A 13302-nucleotide genomic window follows, 5' to 3' on the forward strand; every position below is an offset into this window, starting at 1 on the left:
ACACTGTTTGGATCAGCCGATCCGAACAGCACGCACCCATAGAAATGAATGGAAGCACCTGGCACGTACACTTTGCCGGCGGCCGGTCGCCGTGCCACGTGCTTCCATTCATTTCTATGGGTGCGTGCTGTTCGGATCGGCTGATCCAAACAGTGTTCGCTCATCTCTATTCCTAATGTGTTCACGGTCTAGCTGACGACAGCTGTCTAATGATGGAGGAGGATACTTCACTACCACCTAAGGCTGCGGCAACTAGTCTGCAACTCCTTCACCAATGTAAGGGAATCATCATATTGGGGCCCCATGGGGGCTCCGACTGCGACTCCCGCTCACAAAAGGATTGAACGTTGCTGGTGTTTTTTGCAACTAGAAGTCGCAGTTGTAGCACCCCTGGGGGTCACAAGGCAACTACATTCATTGACATTGGTGAAGGAGTGGCAGGGTAACAGGGCCATCACTGTGTAGCCTTAGCCTAACACTGGCAGCCACTTAGCAGAGGCGTAATGTGAAGCCCCCGGGCCCCAATGCAAAATATAACAGGATCTCCACATACCAGGGGATATCTATAGTACTGGTGTCTTCTTATATTGTACATAGGACACTGGGCCCCCCTATAGCTACGCCCCTGCCTACCCGGAACAGTCACATATATAGTGCTGGAAATGAAAGTCGCCCTGTCATCACCTGTCACCGCTTCCGATCGGTTTTACTTTATGCTTTGCGTTTTTCATAACATAACAATACTGGAGCATTAAAAAATATAAATCACGTTGTGCCATTCCTCTGTTATTCCTCCTGGACATTTATGAATAATATGACAACTGGGTGTTACCATTCTCCTTGTCAGAGGGAGGGGTGATGTCTCACACTGTCCAATCAATACTCACAGCATTAGAGTATTACAGCCAGTTGTTAATTTATTCCTACATTTCCAGGAGGAATAACAACGGAATAACACCATTAAGAACTGTTATTGGTGTTATTCCTCTGTTATTCCTCCTGGAAATTTAGCAAATTGTTGTTTCACCATTAATATGAGTAATTTACTATGGTAGGACCACTTTAAGCCCCCTCTATGAAGTATATATCTGTCATGGGCGAGGGCCAGTAGGTGTCACAGTACGCGTCGGATTAGTGGCAGCGACTTGTCGGACTACTACTACAACTGCCAGGATGGAAGGTAACTCTGATCCCTATGATGCCATGGTCAATAGTGATGTCAGCATCTAAGTGGTTAAACAGAGAAGGGGCCTGTATTGTTCAAGCCCACCACTAGGGGGCTGTCTCTCCTATGTGGAAACCAGTTACAATGAGGATCAGCAATGACAATCCTAAAAATGATAGAATTTTCTTCATTACATCATTAATTATCTTATTTACAGCCCTAATTACTATTTCCCTCTTCTACAGCCCATTTAATACATCATTTTATTAACAGCCGAAACGCGATTTTACAAAAAAAAAAAATCTATTTTCGCCAAAATCTGTGAAAATCACAATATGATGTTTCTGGGACACATCGTTCTCAAACATTAACCTTGTCGGAGGATCACATGCACACCCGGCCATCCAGCAGTATTGGTAGTAGTGTAGCTGCTGTATACCTAGTGCTGGTCTATATGGCTAAGGATGATGGCGGCCATACAATAGTTATACTCTAAATGACATTAAAGCCCTATTTCATTGTATTTCCCCCATAAGTCTACTGGATTGCACCCATATTGACAGTATATAAGACGCCATGACTTTATATGTCATTCACATGAATAGTAAACATTGTATCCTTGGAGTATGATGAGAGTCGTCTCTATTAAAGGCCCCTATATCCTCAAGATCTATCAAGTCTTATGTACAACAAAGCCATCCATCCATACATATGGCGTCTGATGGAGTAAGTCACTCTGGATATCGGTATACAATTAGAGAAATATGGAGGTACAGTACAGGATATATGTTCCTTTATGAAAGCCCTTATAGGAGTTAGTAGGGGACCATACACATTACAGAAAAGTTGCCAAAACCTGATAATATTGGTCTGACCGACAACTATCTTATGCGGATAGTGTGCTGCCTCTTCCTCAACACGTAGTAGCATCAGAAAGGAGAATTAGCCATGCTGAAGTTAAAGAGAACCCCAATGAAAATCCCAATGATGTCCATCATCTGATCGGCGCTGTCACCCTGAGCATTTTGGTGTTTTGTTTGTCCAAATTCGTTCAGCCGTTCCAAAGATATAAGCCTTTTTAGTGTTGGGGTTTAATAGCCAAGTGGGCGGTAACTCTGTGTCACCGCCCACTTGGCTATTATAGTCTAAGTTACAGCAACACTAAAAGGGCTTATATCTTTGGAGCTGCTGAACGGATATGGATAAACAAAGTACCAAAATGCTCAGGGTGACAGCACGGATCAGATGGTGGATGTCAGATACGACTCACTCCCTATTCCTAACTGAGAACACATGAACACTTGGCCAGACTCAGTATACATTTGTACGGGTGATGTAGGAGGAAAAGCTGTTGGCCAAAGAGACTATTGAAGGTGTACGAGCGTCTTTAGGATAGTAACTAGAGATGAGCGAACAGTGTTCTATCGAACACATGTTCGATCGGATATCAGGGTGTTCACCATGTTCGAATCGAATCGAACACCGCGTGGTAAAGTGCGCCAAAATTCGATTCCCCTCCCACCTTCCCTGGCGCCTTTTTTGCACCAATAACAGCGCAGGGGAGGTGGGACAGGAACTACGACACTGGGGGCATTGAAAAAAATTGGAAAAAGTCATTGGCTGCCGAAATCAGGTGACCTCCATTTTAGACGAATAGTGGATTTCAAATCCGGGTCATATGAGAATGTGAACTTTGTGACTATGAGACAGGGATAGCTGTACAGGCAGGGATAGCTAGGGATAACCTTTATTTAGGGGGGAATGTTATTAAAAATAACTTTTTGGGGCTCTATCGGGTGTGTAATTGTGATTTTTGTGAGATAAACTTTTTCCCATAGGGATGCATTGGCCAGCGCTGATTGGCCGAATTCCGTACTCTGGCCAATCAGTGCTGGCCAATGCATTCTATTAACTTGATGAAGCAGAGTGTGCACAAGGGTTCAAGCGCACCCTCGGCTCTGATGTAGCAGAGCTGAGGCTGCACAAGGGTTCAAGCGCACCCTCGGCTCTGATGTAGGAGAGCCGAGGGTGCACTTGAACCCTTGTGCACACTCTGCTTCATCAAGCTAATAGAATGCATTGGCCAGCGCTGATTGGCCAATGCATTCTATTAGCCCGATGAAGTAGAGCTGAATGTGTGTGCTAAGCACACACATTCAGCACTGCTTCATCACGCCAATACAATGCATTAGCCAGTGCTGATTGGCCAGAGTACGGAATTCGGCCAATCAGCGCTGGCTCTGCTGGAGGAGGCGGAGTCTAAGATCGCTCCACACCAGTCTCCATTCAGGTCCGACCTTAGACTCCGCCTCCTCCAGCAGAGCCAGCGCTGATTGGCCGAATTCCGTACTCTGGCCAATCAGCACTGGCTAATGCATTGTATTGGCGTGATGAAGCAGTGCTGAATGTGTGTGCTTAGCACACACATTCAGCTCTACTTCATCGGGCTAATAGAATGCATTGGCCAATCAGCGCTGGCCAATGCATTCTATTAGCGTGAACTGAGTTTGCACAGGGGTTCTAGTGCACCCTCGGCTCTGCTACATCAGATTGCTACATCTGATGTAGCAGTGCCGAGTGTGCATCAGATGTGTAGTTGAGCAAAACTGACTCAGCACTGCTAAGTCTCTGCATTCGCATAGGAATGCATTGGCCAGCCTTCGGCCAATCAGCGCTGGCTCTGCCGGAGGAGGCGGAGTCTAAGGTCGGACCTGAATGGAGACTGGTGTGGAGCGATCTTAGACTCCGCCTCCTCCAGCAGAGCCAGCGCTGATTGGTCGAGTTCCGTACTCTGGCCAATCAGCACTGGCCAATGCATTTCTATGGGGAAAAGTTAGCTTGCGAAAATCGCAAACTGACAGGGATTTCCATGAAATAAAGTGACTTTTATGCCCCCAGACATGCTTCCCCTGCTGTCCCAGTGTCATTCCAGGGTGTTGGTATCATTTCCTGGGGTGTCATAGTGGACTTGGTGACCCTCCAGACACGAATTTGGGTTTCCCCCTTAACGAGTTTATGTTCCCCATAGACTATAATGGGGTTCGAAACCCATTCGAACACTCGAACAGTGAGCGGCTGTTCGAATCGAATTTCGAACCTCGAACATTTTAGTGTTCGCTCATCTCTAATAGTAACGTTTCTAAAAACTACTCGCTTTAGTACTTTTTTTTTCTTATTTTGACCCCTTTTTCTTCCCTTCCACTTTTTGGAAATAAAATTCGAGTCATTTCTTCTATTCCTAGAACATTTGTGGTTTTTCTCCCCCGGAGTTTTTCTATTAGTACTAGAAGCGTGATTTTCCTCGTAATACTCGTCCTAGCGAAGTGGATTAACACTTTAACTCCCACTGACAATGACTTATTCTGGAAGACGTTTCGGTGGCCAGTGACACATTCACAATACATCTTGGGCTTTTCCCCTACATAGTGAGAGATTTAGTGACCAGGATGTTACAGATCGCTTCCTGTGACTTAGAAAACCAGAAAGTCTGCAGGAAAATACAACTTCCCTTTGTGCACTGCCTGGGCGGGACGCCGTCATAGTCCGTAATTGTGGTTATCAACCATAGTGACCTTGGCTGCTCCCAAGACTAGGATCATAGGAGGAGCTCATCTGCTGCCGGCTTCTGCTCCAAAATCAATATGAACTTACTCTTAAAGGGAACCTGTCAGCTGGTTTTGGACCTGGTTGGGAACTGCCATCATACCTACTATAGAGGTTCTTGGCAATTTTTTTTGGAAACTTTGAAAAGCCCTTTAAGGCCTAATACAGCCAAACCAAAAATGGATGAAACAGTCCGATTTTAGGCTGGGACCCCACGGAAAAAAACAACACAGCCCTGTAAAGTGGATGGGAGACCGTACAAGGAGAGGGAGGAGGGGGATGGAGCTGAGGAATCCTGTTCTGTGATAATAAGATGACTATTGAGAAGTGATCTCTACAGAATAGGAAGGGTCAGACTATTAGGCCGGGTTCACATGGGAGTTTTTGGACCGGATTTTGAAACGGAGGCCGCCTCAGAATCTGGTCCAAAAAATGGCTAGCCGCGACTGGATGACGGTGCAGTGCATACGGTGCACCGGCATACAGTCATGGCAGTCCGCTCCAGATTAGGCCCAAATGAATGGGCCTAGTCGGGAGGAAAGTGTCGCACCGCGGTCTCTGCGGCGGATTCCACCACGGAACATGCCTCATGAAAGGGCATGTCGCTTCTTTTTTCCGTGAGCAAGAACAAACCACTCACGGAAAAAAGGAACCCATTGAGTTCAATAGTTGGCGTTTTTTTTGAGACAGATATTTCCGCGTCAAAATCCTGACCAAAAAACCCCCTGTGAACCTGGCTTAAATAGGCAGAATCCTCCTTAAGCCTAAGGCTCCACAGGATGTCCCACAGCAAAAAAATGCTGCAGGAAAAACCGTGGCAGCAACGCATCACGGTTCTTCCCGCAGTGCTTTAGACAGAAGATTTGTATAGGTTTCCCCTGTGGACTTTCTGTTTCAGTTCTACCTATAGGGAAATTGCTGGTGTTTCCGTAGGTACAATTAACATGCTGCGAATTCCAAAATCGCGCCAGTTTTGGAAATCGCGGCGTGTCCGTACCACAGGTTTTATTGCAAAGTGGGCATGGGATTTGCTAGAGTCTCATCTACTTTGCCCTGACTGTAAAACGCCGCCATTTTTCCCGTGGGATTTCCATCGTGAGCAAATCGCGGTGTTTACGTCCTGTGGGGCCCCGGCCTAAGATCGATCAAGCTCGAGTATGATTTCTGCCAGCTAAAAAATTCAATCAGAGGTAAAAATCAGCGTCTGACTCCCATTGAAATGTTGGCTGGTGTCATGTGGAATGATGTGGAATCCACCTCAAATTTTTCTCCAAATTCAGCCATTTGAACGTACCCCTATGGGGCTCTGTAGAACATTAGAACAGACCTACATGGAAAATTGTTTTCCTTTAATGCAAGAGATGACAACGCCAGAGACAAGGTGAGATCATGTCTTGAATACTAATAACTCCTCCTAAGACGAGACGGTATCAAGATGCATCTGATAGTCCACGTCGCACCGAATGACAGAATATTAAACCGGAAATGAAGTGACTAAAGGCTGAGAAGTCATTAGACATAAGGTGTAATAACAGAGACGTGACTGACACCAGACAGTAGCCGGCCATAGCGACCACAGTCACATAAAGCCTTCCCCTTATCTCCTGTTTTCTCAGCCCTGGCCCTGTCGATTAGGAAATCTCAAAAAAAACACTTTAGCGTTACCTAAAATTCTCCTTTTTTGGAGAAAAAATGTGATGTGTTCCCGGCATAGTCAGAAAGAACAAACGGGGAAGAACAGTTAAGGTGGCTGTAGATTTCCCAACGCTTCCTCAATTCATACCGTGCTTGCTATGTACGTGCACACTTGGCTTAGCCATACATGTACAGTGTACATGTGTTCTCAATTGGAAGACGGGCGTAAGACGCTTTACCTTCTTAGTACCTAGAAAAGTGCTCCTGTTACTACGTGGGGAGGGACAGCAACACAATAATGGAGTTAAATGATAATATCTGCTTCTCTATGCCTATATTTGATGGCCATGTTGCTGTATTTACTAGCTGTATCTCTGTCAATCACTGAGTAGCCCCGCCCACTGGACTCCTAAATGAATAGTGTTTTCCCCGGATTCTATGTATATCTGCTCAGCTCCCCCCGCTCCATAACATACCACCCTCTTCTTGTGGTTGCAGCTACATGGTGTTCATACCTCCCCAGCGTCATATGGTTTCGTTGGCGATGTAACTGGAACCACATTTTCATTGTTTTGCTGCGTCCATATGAACAATACTCGGATCCATATATAACACTCATATATGTTATGATGCAAAGTCGTCTACCATATACGGTATATCGGTAACATTTGTGATGTATCTCTCCAATCCTTTCCATTACTTCACAAACCCCTGATTTTTCTCTTTCCTCTACTCCCGGTTTCCTGCACATACAATGGCTCTCTCCTCCCTCTTTTCCTTTATCCATATCCTGTACAAGTCACAGGGAGAGGCCTGCAGCCACTCGCTGCGACATTGTGAGATGTATCCATATCCCGGGCTAAGGCCATCGGCATGTTGAGTGGCCCATCATCCCTATACACCCCACTGGGGGAGATATGGAAAAGTGCTGCGGGTCATTGAGTGATCTGTACCGTAGGGTCATCCCCTCCTGCTGGCATCAGGAGGACAGCGGACCAGAGGTAAGTACCCATAAATCAGCGGCTGATGTTATTTTCGGCGCATTATATGTATTAAGCAGGCGGCAGATAAACATACAGTCCGTGTGAAATAATACGATGGGATACAATGAAAGCCTATACTTTGACACACTTAGCGAGAAGGGCTCCTCCAGTAGGATTGACTCGCTGATGGTAATTGTAGCCTGGCGTCTCGTTACTCTGTAATTAGCTGGAAATTACCGGATAAAACTGGGGGAGAGAAGAAAAAAATCTTATTACATAAGATTCTTGGTGACATATTGTTACCTTTTTTAAGAAAGCTATTGAATTCTTCTATTGTCTTATATTGGTGTGTAGGATTACTTGTCGTCACCCCCATCAAATATAGGGTTTTCCGTATTGTGTGATCGGTGGGGATCCAAGGGAATGGGGGGATGTCAATATTTATCCTACAAAAGTGAGTCACCCTATTGTGCTGCTGCGCCTGGTAGTGCAAGTCATCCACATGCAAGGGGCGAGTCGCTGCACCTGGATAAACACTGAATATTTGCAAAATTGGGTCAGATTTTAGTTGCATAGGACTCGTACAAGAAATGGTTGCAAATATTATCTTCCTCTACTATGTCGTAGGCTTCCTTCTTAGAGCTTAAAGGGATTGTCCAGGAAGTCTATTCTATTCCGGGCTGGAGGGGGTTGCATGGTGCAGTATGGGGCCACTTCCGACACCCCTACTATACGCTGCAGTTGGCTCTGTGCTGTGTATAGTGGCTTCTATGGGATCTAGACTGCAGTGACGGTGCCCGGACACAATACAGGGCAACTGATTCTGGTTCCGTGCAGTATCAACGTCAGAAGTGGCCCCGAACAGCTCATCTGTGGGGGGTCGACTGTTGGCACCGATCAGCTATTTATGGCCTATCCTAAAGACGTAAATCCCGGACGACCCTTTAAGTAGGATCGGATTCTCAGATTTCACTGAGCACTTTGGTAGTCTGAGACACTCCCTACTCTTGTAGGGAATCTCCTACTCTTGCACCCCTTCTTTTATTGGTTAGTGGGGATCTAAGCACTCAACCCCCTCCCCATCAATTACATGTCGAATGTTTTTTCTTTATAATGACAGGTTCCCTTTAAGTGTTTCCTGACTGGCTGCTCAAGTTCCCATCCGGCTGCCGTCCAGATTATTAGACCGTCCATATAGACAGGTAGCACCTCCAATATTGTGCAATACAGACGCCAAATATCTCAGCACCCAGCACCCTATCCTGGGAGTTTTGCCTTATTTGGAATTATTACTGAATGACTAGTGAGAATTTGGGGTTACCGGGTACAGGAGTCTTGGAATGTAACTAGATTGACATAGGTTACAGATACAATTTTATTGCTCTTGGTACATCTTGTTCCTTTGTGTTTCAATAATGGGTGACCTTACAAGACATATAAATGTGGTTGCAGTTGCCTAAAAGTTGGTTTCTTTTGTGAGCATAGAGCGAATGCACAGGAGGGGGTAAGGAGAGAATGCTCTAATTTGGCAGAGGGTAACACAGACACAGTTTCAAGTGTTACAGTATATATAGTAACACAGAGGATGTCATTTGCAGTCTTTGACATGTGGCAGGAAATCTGGCTTTGGAAGAGGCTCATAGCACATTCCTGTGTTTACAAGGGTGAGATTTCCTCCCTGCGCTGCCCTGTATATTACTAGTCTACAAGACCTCTACTATGCTATTATTAAGTCCGGACTCACCTTATATTACTATGGAAAAGAGGAAAAACAAATCCATAAGCCAGATAGCCATAGAAAAGCGCAACAAAGACCAATTCTCCCTATAGGGGGATTGGTGTAACCATATATCACATAATTGACCATATATTTATGTAACACTACAATTCACCGGCATTGACTGCTACAGTTACAGAGTGCGTCCGGGTGATCACATCGGATCACAAAGGTGTATAACAGATATATTTGTGGTACCTATAGCTGTAGAGAACACCCTATTTGGGGCTTCTGTAGCGAAGCTGTAGCTGTGGCACCTATAGCTGTACAGTACACAAACTGTACCTATGGTACCTGCAACTATAAAGAAGATGTACTCATGGCACCTGTAGCTGTAGAGAAGTTGTAGCTATATAAAAGCTGTACATATGGCACCTATAGCTGAAAAGAAGCTGTAACTTTGGCACCTGAAGCTATGAAGAACTGTACTCATGACACCTGTAGCTGTAGAGAAGCTGTACCTATGGCACCTGTAGAGAAGCTGTACCTATGGCACCGGTAGAGAAGCTGCACCTATGGCACCTGTAGCTGTAGAGAAGCTGTACCTATGGCACCAGTAGAGAAGCTGCACCTATGGCACCGGTAGAGAAGCTGCATCTATGGCACCTGTAGCTGTAGAGAAGCTGTACCTATGGCACCAGTAGAGAAGCTGCACCTATGGCACCTGTAGCTGTAGAGAAGCTGTACCTATGGCACCAGTAGAGAAGCTGCACCTATGGCACCGGTAGAGAAGCTGCACCTATGGCACCTGTAGCTGTAGAGAAGCTGTACCTATGGCACCAGTAGAGAAGCTGCACCTATGGCACCGGTAGAGAAGCTGCACCTATGGCACCTGTAGCTGTAGAGAAGCTGTACCTATGGCACCAGTAGAGAAGCTGCACCTATGGCACCGGTAGAGAAGCTGCACCTATGGCACCTGTAGCTGTAGAGAAGCTGTACCTATGGCACCAGTAGAGAAGCTGCACCTATGGCACCTGTAGCTGTAGAGAAGCTGTACCTATGGCACCAGTAGAGAAGCTGCACCTATGGCACCGGTAGAGAAGCTGCACCTATGGCACCTGTAGCTGTAGAGAAGCTGTACCTATGGCACCAGTAGAGAAGCTGCACCTATGGCACCGGTAGAGAAGCTGCACCTATGGCACCTGTAGCTGTAGAGAAGCTGTACCTATGGCACCAGTAGAGAAGCTGCACCTATGGCACCGGTAGAGAAGCTGCACCTATGGCACCTGTAGCTGTAGAGAAGCTGTACCTATGGCACCAGTAGAGAAGCTGTACCTATGGCACCAGTAGAGAAGCTGCACCTATGGCACTGGTAGAGAAGCTGCACCTATGGCACCTGTAGCTGTAGAGAAGCTGTACCTATGGCACCAGTAGAGAAGCTGCACCTATGGCACTGGTAGAGAAGCTGCACCTATGGCACCTGTAGCTGTAGAGAAGCTGTACCTATGGCACCAGTAGAGAAGCTGCACCTATGGCACCGGTAGAGAAGCTGCACCTATGGCACCTGTAGCTGTAGAGAAGCTGTACCTATGGCACCAGTAGAGAAGCTGCACCTATGGCACCGGTAGAGAAGCTGCACCTATGGCACCTGTAGCTGTAGAGAAGCTGTACCTATGGCACCAGTAGAGAAGCTGTACCTATGGCACCAGTGGAGAAGCTGCACCTATGGCACTGGTAGAGAAGCTGCACCTATGGCACCTGTAGCTGTAGAGAAGCTGTACCTATGGCACCAGTAGAGAAGCTGCACCTATGGCACTGGTAGAGAAGCTGCACCTATGGCACCTGTAGCTGTAGAGAAGCTGTACCTATGGCACCAGTAGAGAAGCTGCACCTATGGCCCCGGTAGAGAAGCTGCACCTATGGCACCTGTAGCTGTAGAGAAGCTGTACCTATGGCACTGGTAGAGAAGCTGCACCTATGGCACCTGTAGCTGTAGAGAAGCTGTACCTATGGCACCAGTAGAGAAGCTGTACCTATGGCACCAGTAGAGAAGCTGTACCTATGGCACCTGTAGTTGTAGAGAAGCTGTACCTATGGCACCTGTAACTATAGAGCTGTAGCTATGGCACCTATTGCTGTAGAGACACTATATGGCACTTGTACCTACAGCATCTGTAGCTGCCAATTTTTGGCTTAACCAGCTAACCATTTTTCCCCCCAGCAGATTTTGAAGGATAGAAGGATTGGGCTGTTGGATTTCAACATGTCAGATCCAATATTCTGATAGGAGATACCTTGGCACCAGGGGATCCTGGCAGCAGCTTATTCACCTCCCCTATAAGGAATGCATGCAGAGTGTGCATGTGTATGCTGTGTCCGGAGCGCTGTCTGCTATCTAAAGTGTATGGCCGACTTAAAGGGATTTTCCTTAAAGGACAAGTCATCGTACGGCTGGAAAATACCCTTGAAGAATAATATTCTGCTGACATCACCAGAGGGAGGGGTAATGGAGAAGCATGGCGGGATGGTATACTGTTTGCTTTCAAAGAAAATGTTCTTAGCTACTATAAAAATGCAGCTGCTGCGGGGTCGGCATTCATGAAATGACAGACACACAGCCAGTATGGCGACCGCAGCTCATAACCTTGGTTCATGCTTAGTAGCCCTGGTTTGATCGCCACATTTTACTGCACTTCTATGTAGATACAGATATAGGGAATAAAATGATTTATTAACCCCTATGTCAGGAGATCTGGCAGGTCGTCTCATTGTGAGAATAGGTAGAGGTCACAGCTGCCGAATCCCCTCTGATCACTAAGTGATGTCATCTTTATGAGGTGGTGTGAGTAGGGGGCCGGGATTATCTGGGGAGAGTACCCACTATACATTGAAGGAACTCAGCAGGGAGGTTGTTCCCGCCATCTTGGAGAACTAAGCACAGATCTTCTGTAGATCTTGTCCAATCCGTCTGTTTCTTCATGTCGTCCAAGACAGACTGGATGTTGAGATCAGGGCTATATGGGGGGGTCATATCATCACTTCCAGGACTCCTCCTCCAAAGGGCAAAGGTCACACCAAATATTGATGTCTTTTTTCTTCATTTATTTATTTTGACAATTGACAAAAATAAACGATTAACCCTTCTATTTCTGTAAGCATTCTTACGTTGCGACATTTCTAAGGATAAATCAGCATTCTTGACCTCTTTTACACGAAACATAACTCAAACATTGATGTGAATGTGTCCAGGGGGACCAGAAGTGTCAGCATGCCAGCCATACTGCTAGTCCATACCATAATGGCAGGAAACCCCAGGCTACCATTGTTGCGCACAATCCTGCAGACTTCCTATGGTTTGTTATCTTTATTGTGCTGATGTTGTTTTACCCTCTTTGCCGGAACGGCAGGAAAATAGAATATCAGTGAATCGGACAGATACATTCAGTCGTCTCAGATTGTTCCGCAGCGAATACAGATTTATTTCTTGATACTTTATTGTCTGTATTTTTTATGTCCGCCAACTTTTTTTTATGGTGGCACTATGGGCTTCAGTATATAGCAGACGGTTAGTCGTCTGCGGTTTTTCGACAGCTAACGTGCTGTGGTCACAATAGTTTTCGTCTTTCCTAAGCCGCCTGTGTTATATGTTGTCAGGATCACCTGGAAACAGAATCCCTTCCTGAGACAGAAGCAGAAGCAGAATCTGAAGAAACAATGAAGTCAGTGACAAGGGAAATGGCAAGTCCCTGCCGGAAAACACACACGATGGTACAGGTAATTCCCCAATATTACCCTAAACATGTCACCTCTCCTACAGTAGTAAATCCCTGTGTCCCCCGGAAATTACAATTCTGGAGCATCTCTCCTTACAACTCTGCATTGTGCCGTTCCTCTGGTGTTCCTCCTAGAAATGTATATATACAAAAGAGTGTCAAAACCTACAGCGTAAATTCAGATGTTGCGACTAAGGCCCCTCGTACACAACCCCAGGATACAATAAGTGAAGGCCCAGGGGAGGTGTAAAAAAACAAAAAAACATTCATATTCACCTCTGTTACCTCTTTTGGGCCTCCTCGTGTGGTTCATAGCTCTCTCTCCGCCTCCTCGGTGACATCATGTGCCCAGGGTCACCACTGTGATCTGTGATTGGGCCTCGGCGATGACATGGCATGCTGCGTGTCATGATGTCAGCGGTGACC

General features: G+C 46.2%; 2 protein-coding genes across 15 annotated transcripts in view; both read left to right on the plus strand.

Moving 5' to 3' along the window:
• ARCN1 (archain 1 coat protein complex I subunit delta) overlaps positions 1–13302 on the plus strand; it is a 137708-nt gene that overhangs the window by 45300 nt on the left and 79106 nt on the right. The gene's annotated exons all lie outside the window — the stretch shown is intronic.
• Positions 1–13302, plus strand: part of PHLDB1 (pleckstrin homology like domain family B member 1) — a 91364-nt gene that overhangs the window by 16286 nt on the left and 61776 nt on the right. For 6 of the 14 annotated variants that reach the window (XM_075277688.1, XM_075277689.1, XM_075277692.1 and 3 more), the window contains exons 1-2: positions 7239–7404; positions 12758–12877. In XM_075277688.1, the coding sequence (XP_075133789.1) occupies positions 7321–7404; positions 12758–12877 (204 nt within the window). In that variant the 5' untranslated portion in view covers positions 7239–7320. Of the gene's footprint in view, positions 1–7236; positions 7405–12757; positions 12878–13302 lie in introns of those variants that run through there. The other 8 variants (XM_075277693.1, XM_075277695.1, XM_075277700.1 and 5 more) reach the window with 4 other exon arrangements.

Source organism: Leptodactylus fuscus, chromosome 6 (genome assembly GCF_031893055.1).
Source record: "Leptodactylus fuscus isolate aLepFus1 chromosome 6, aLepFus1.hap2, whole genome shotgun sequence".
Taxonomy (NCBI): Eukaryota; Metazoa; Chordata; class Amphibia; order Anura; family Leptodactylidae; genus Leptodactylus; species Leptodactylus fuscus.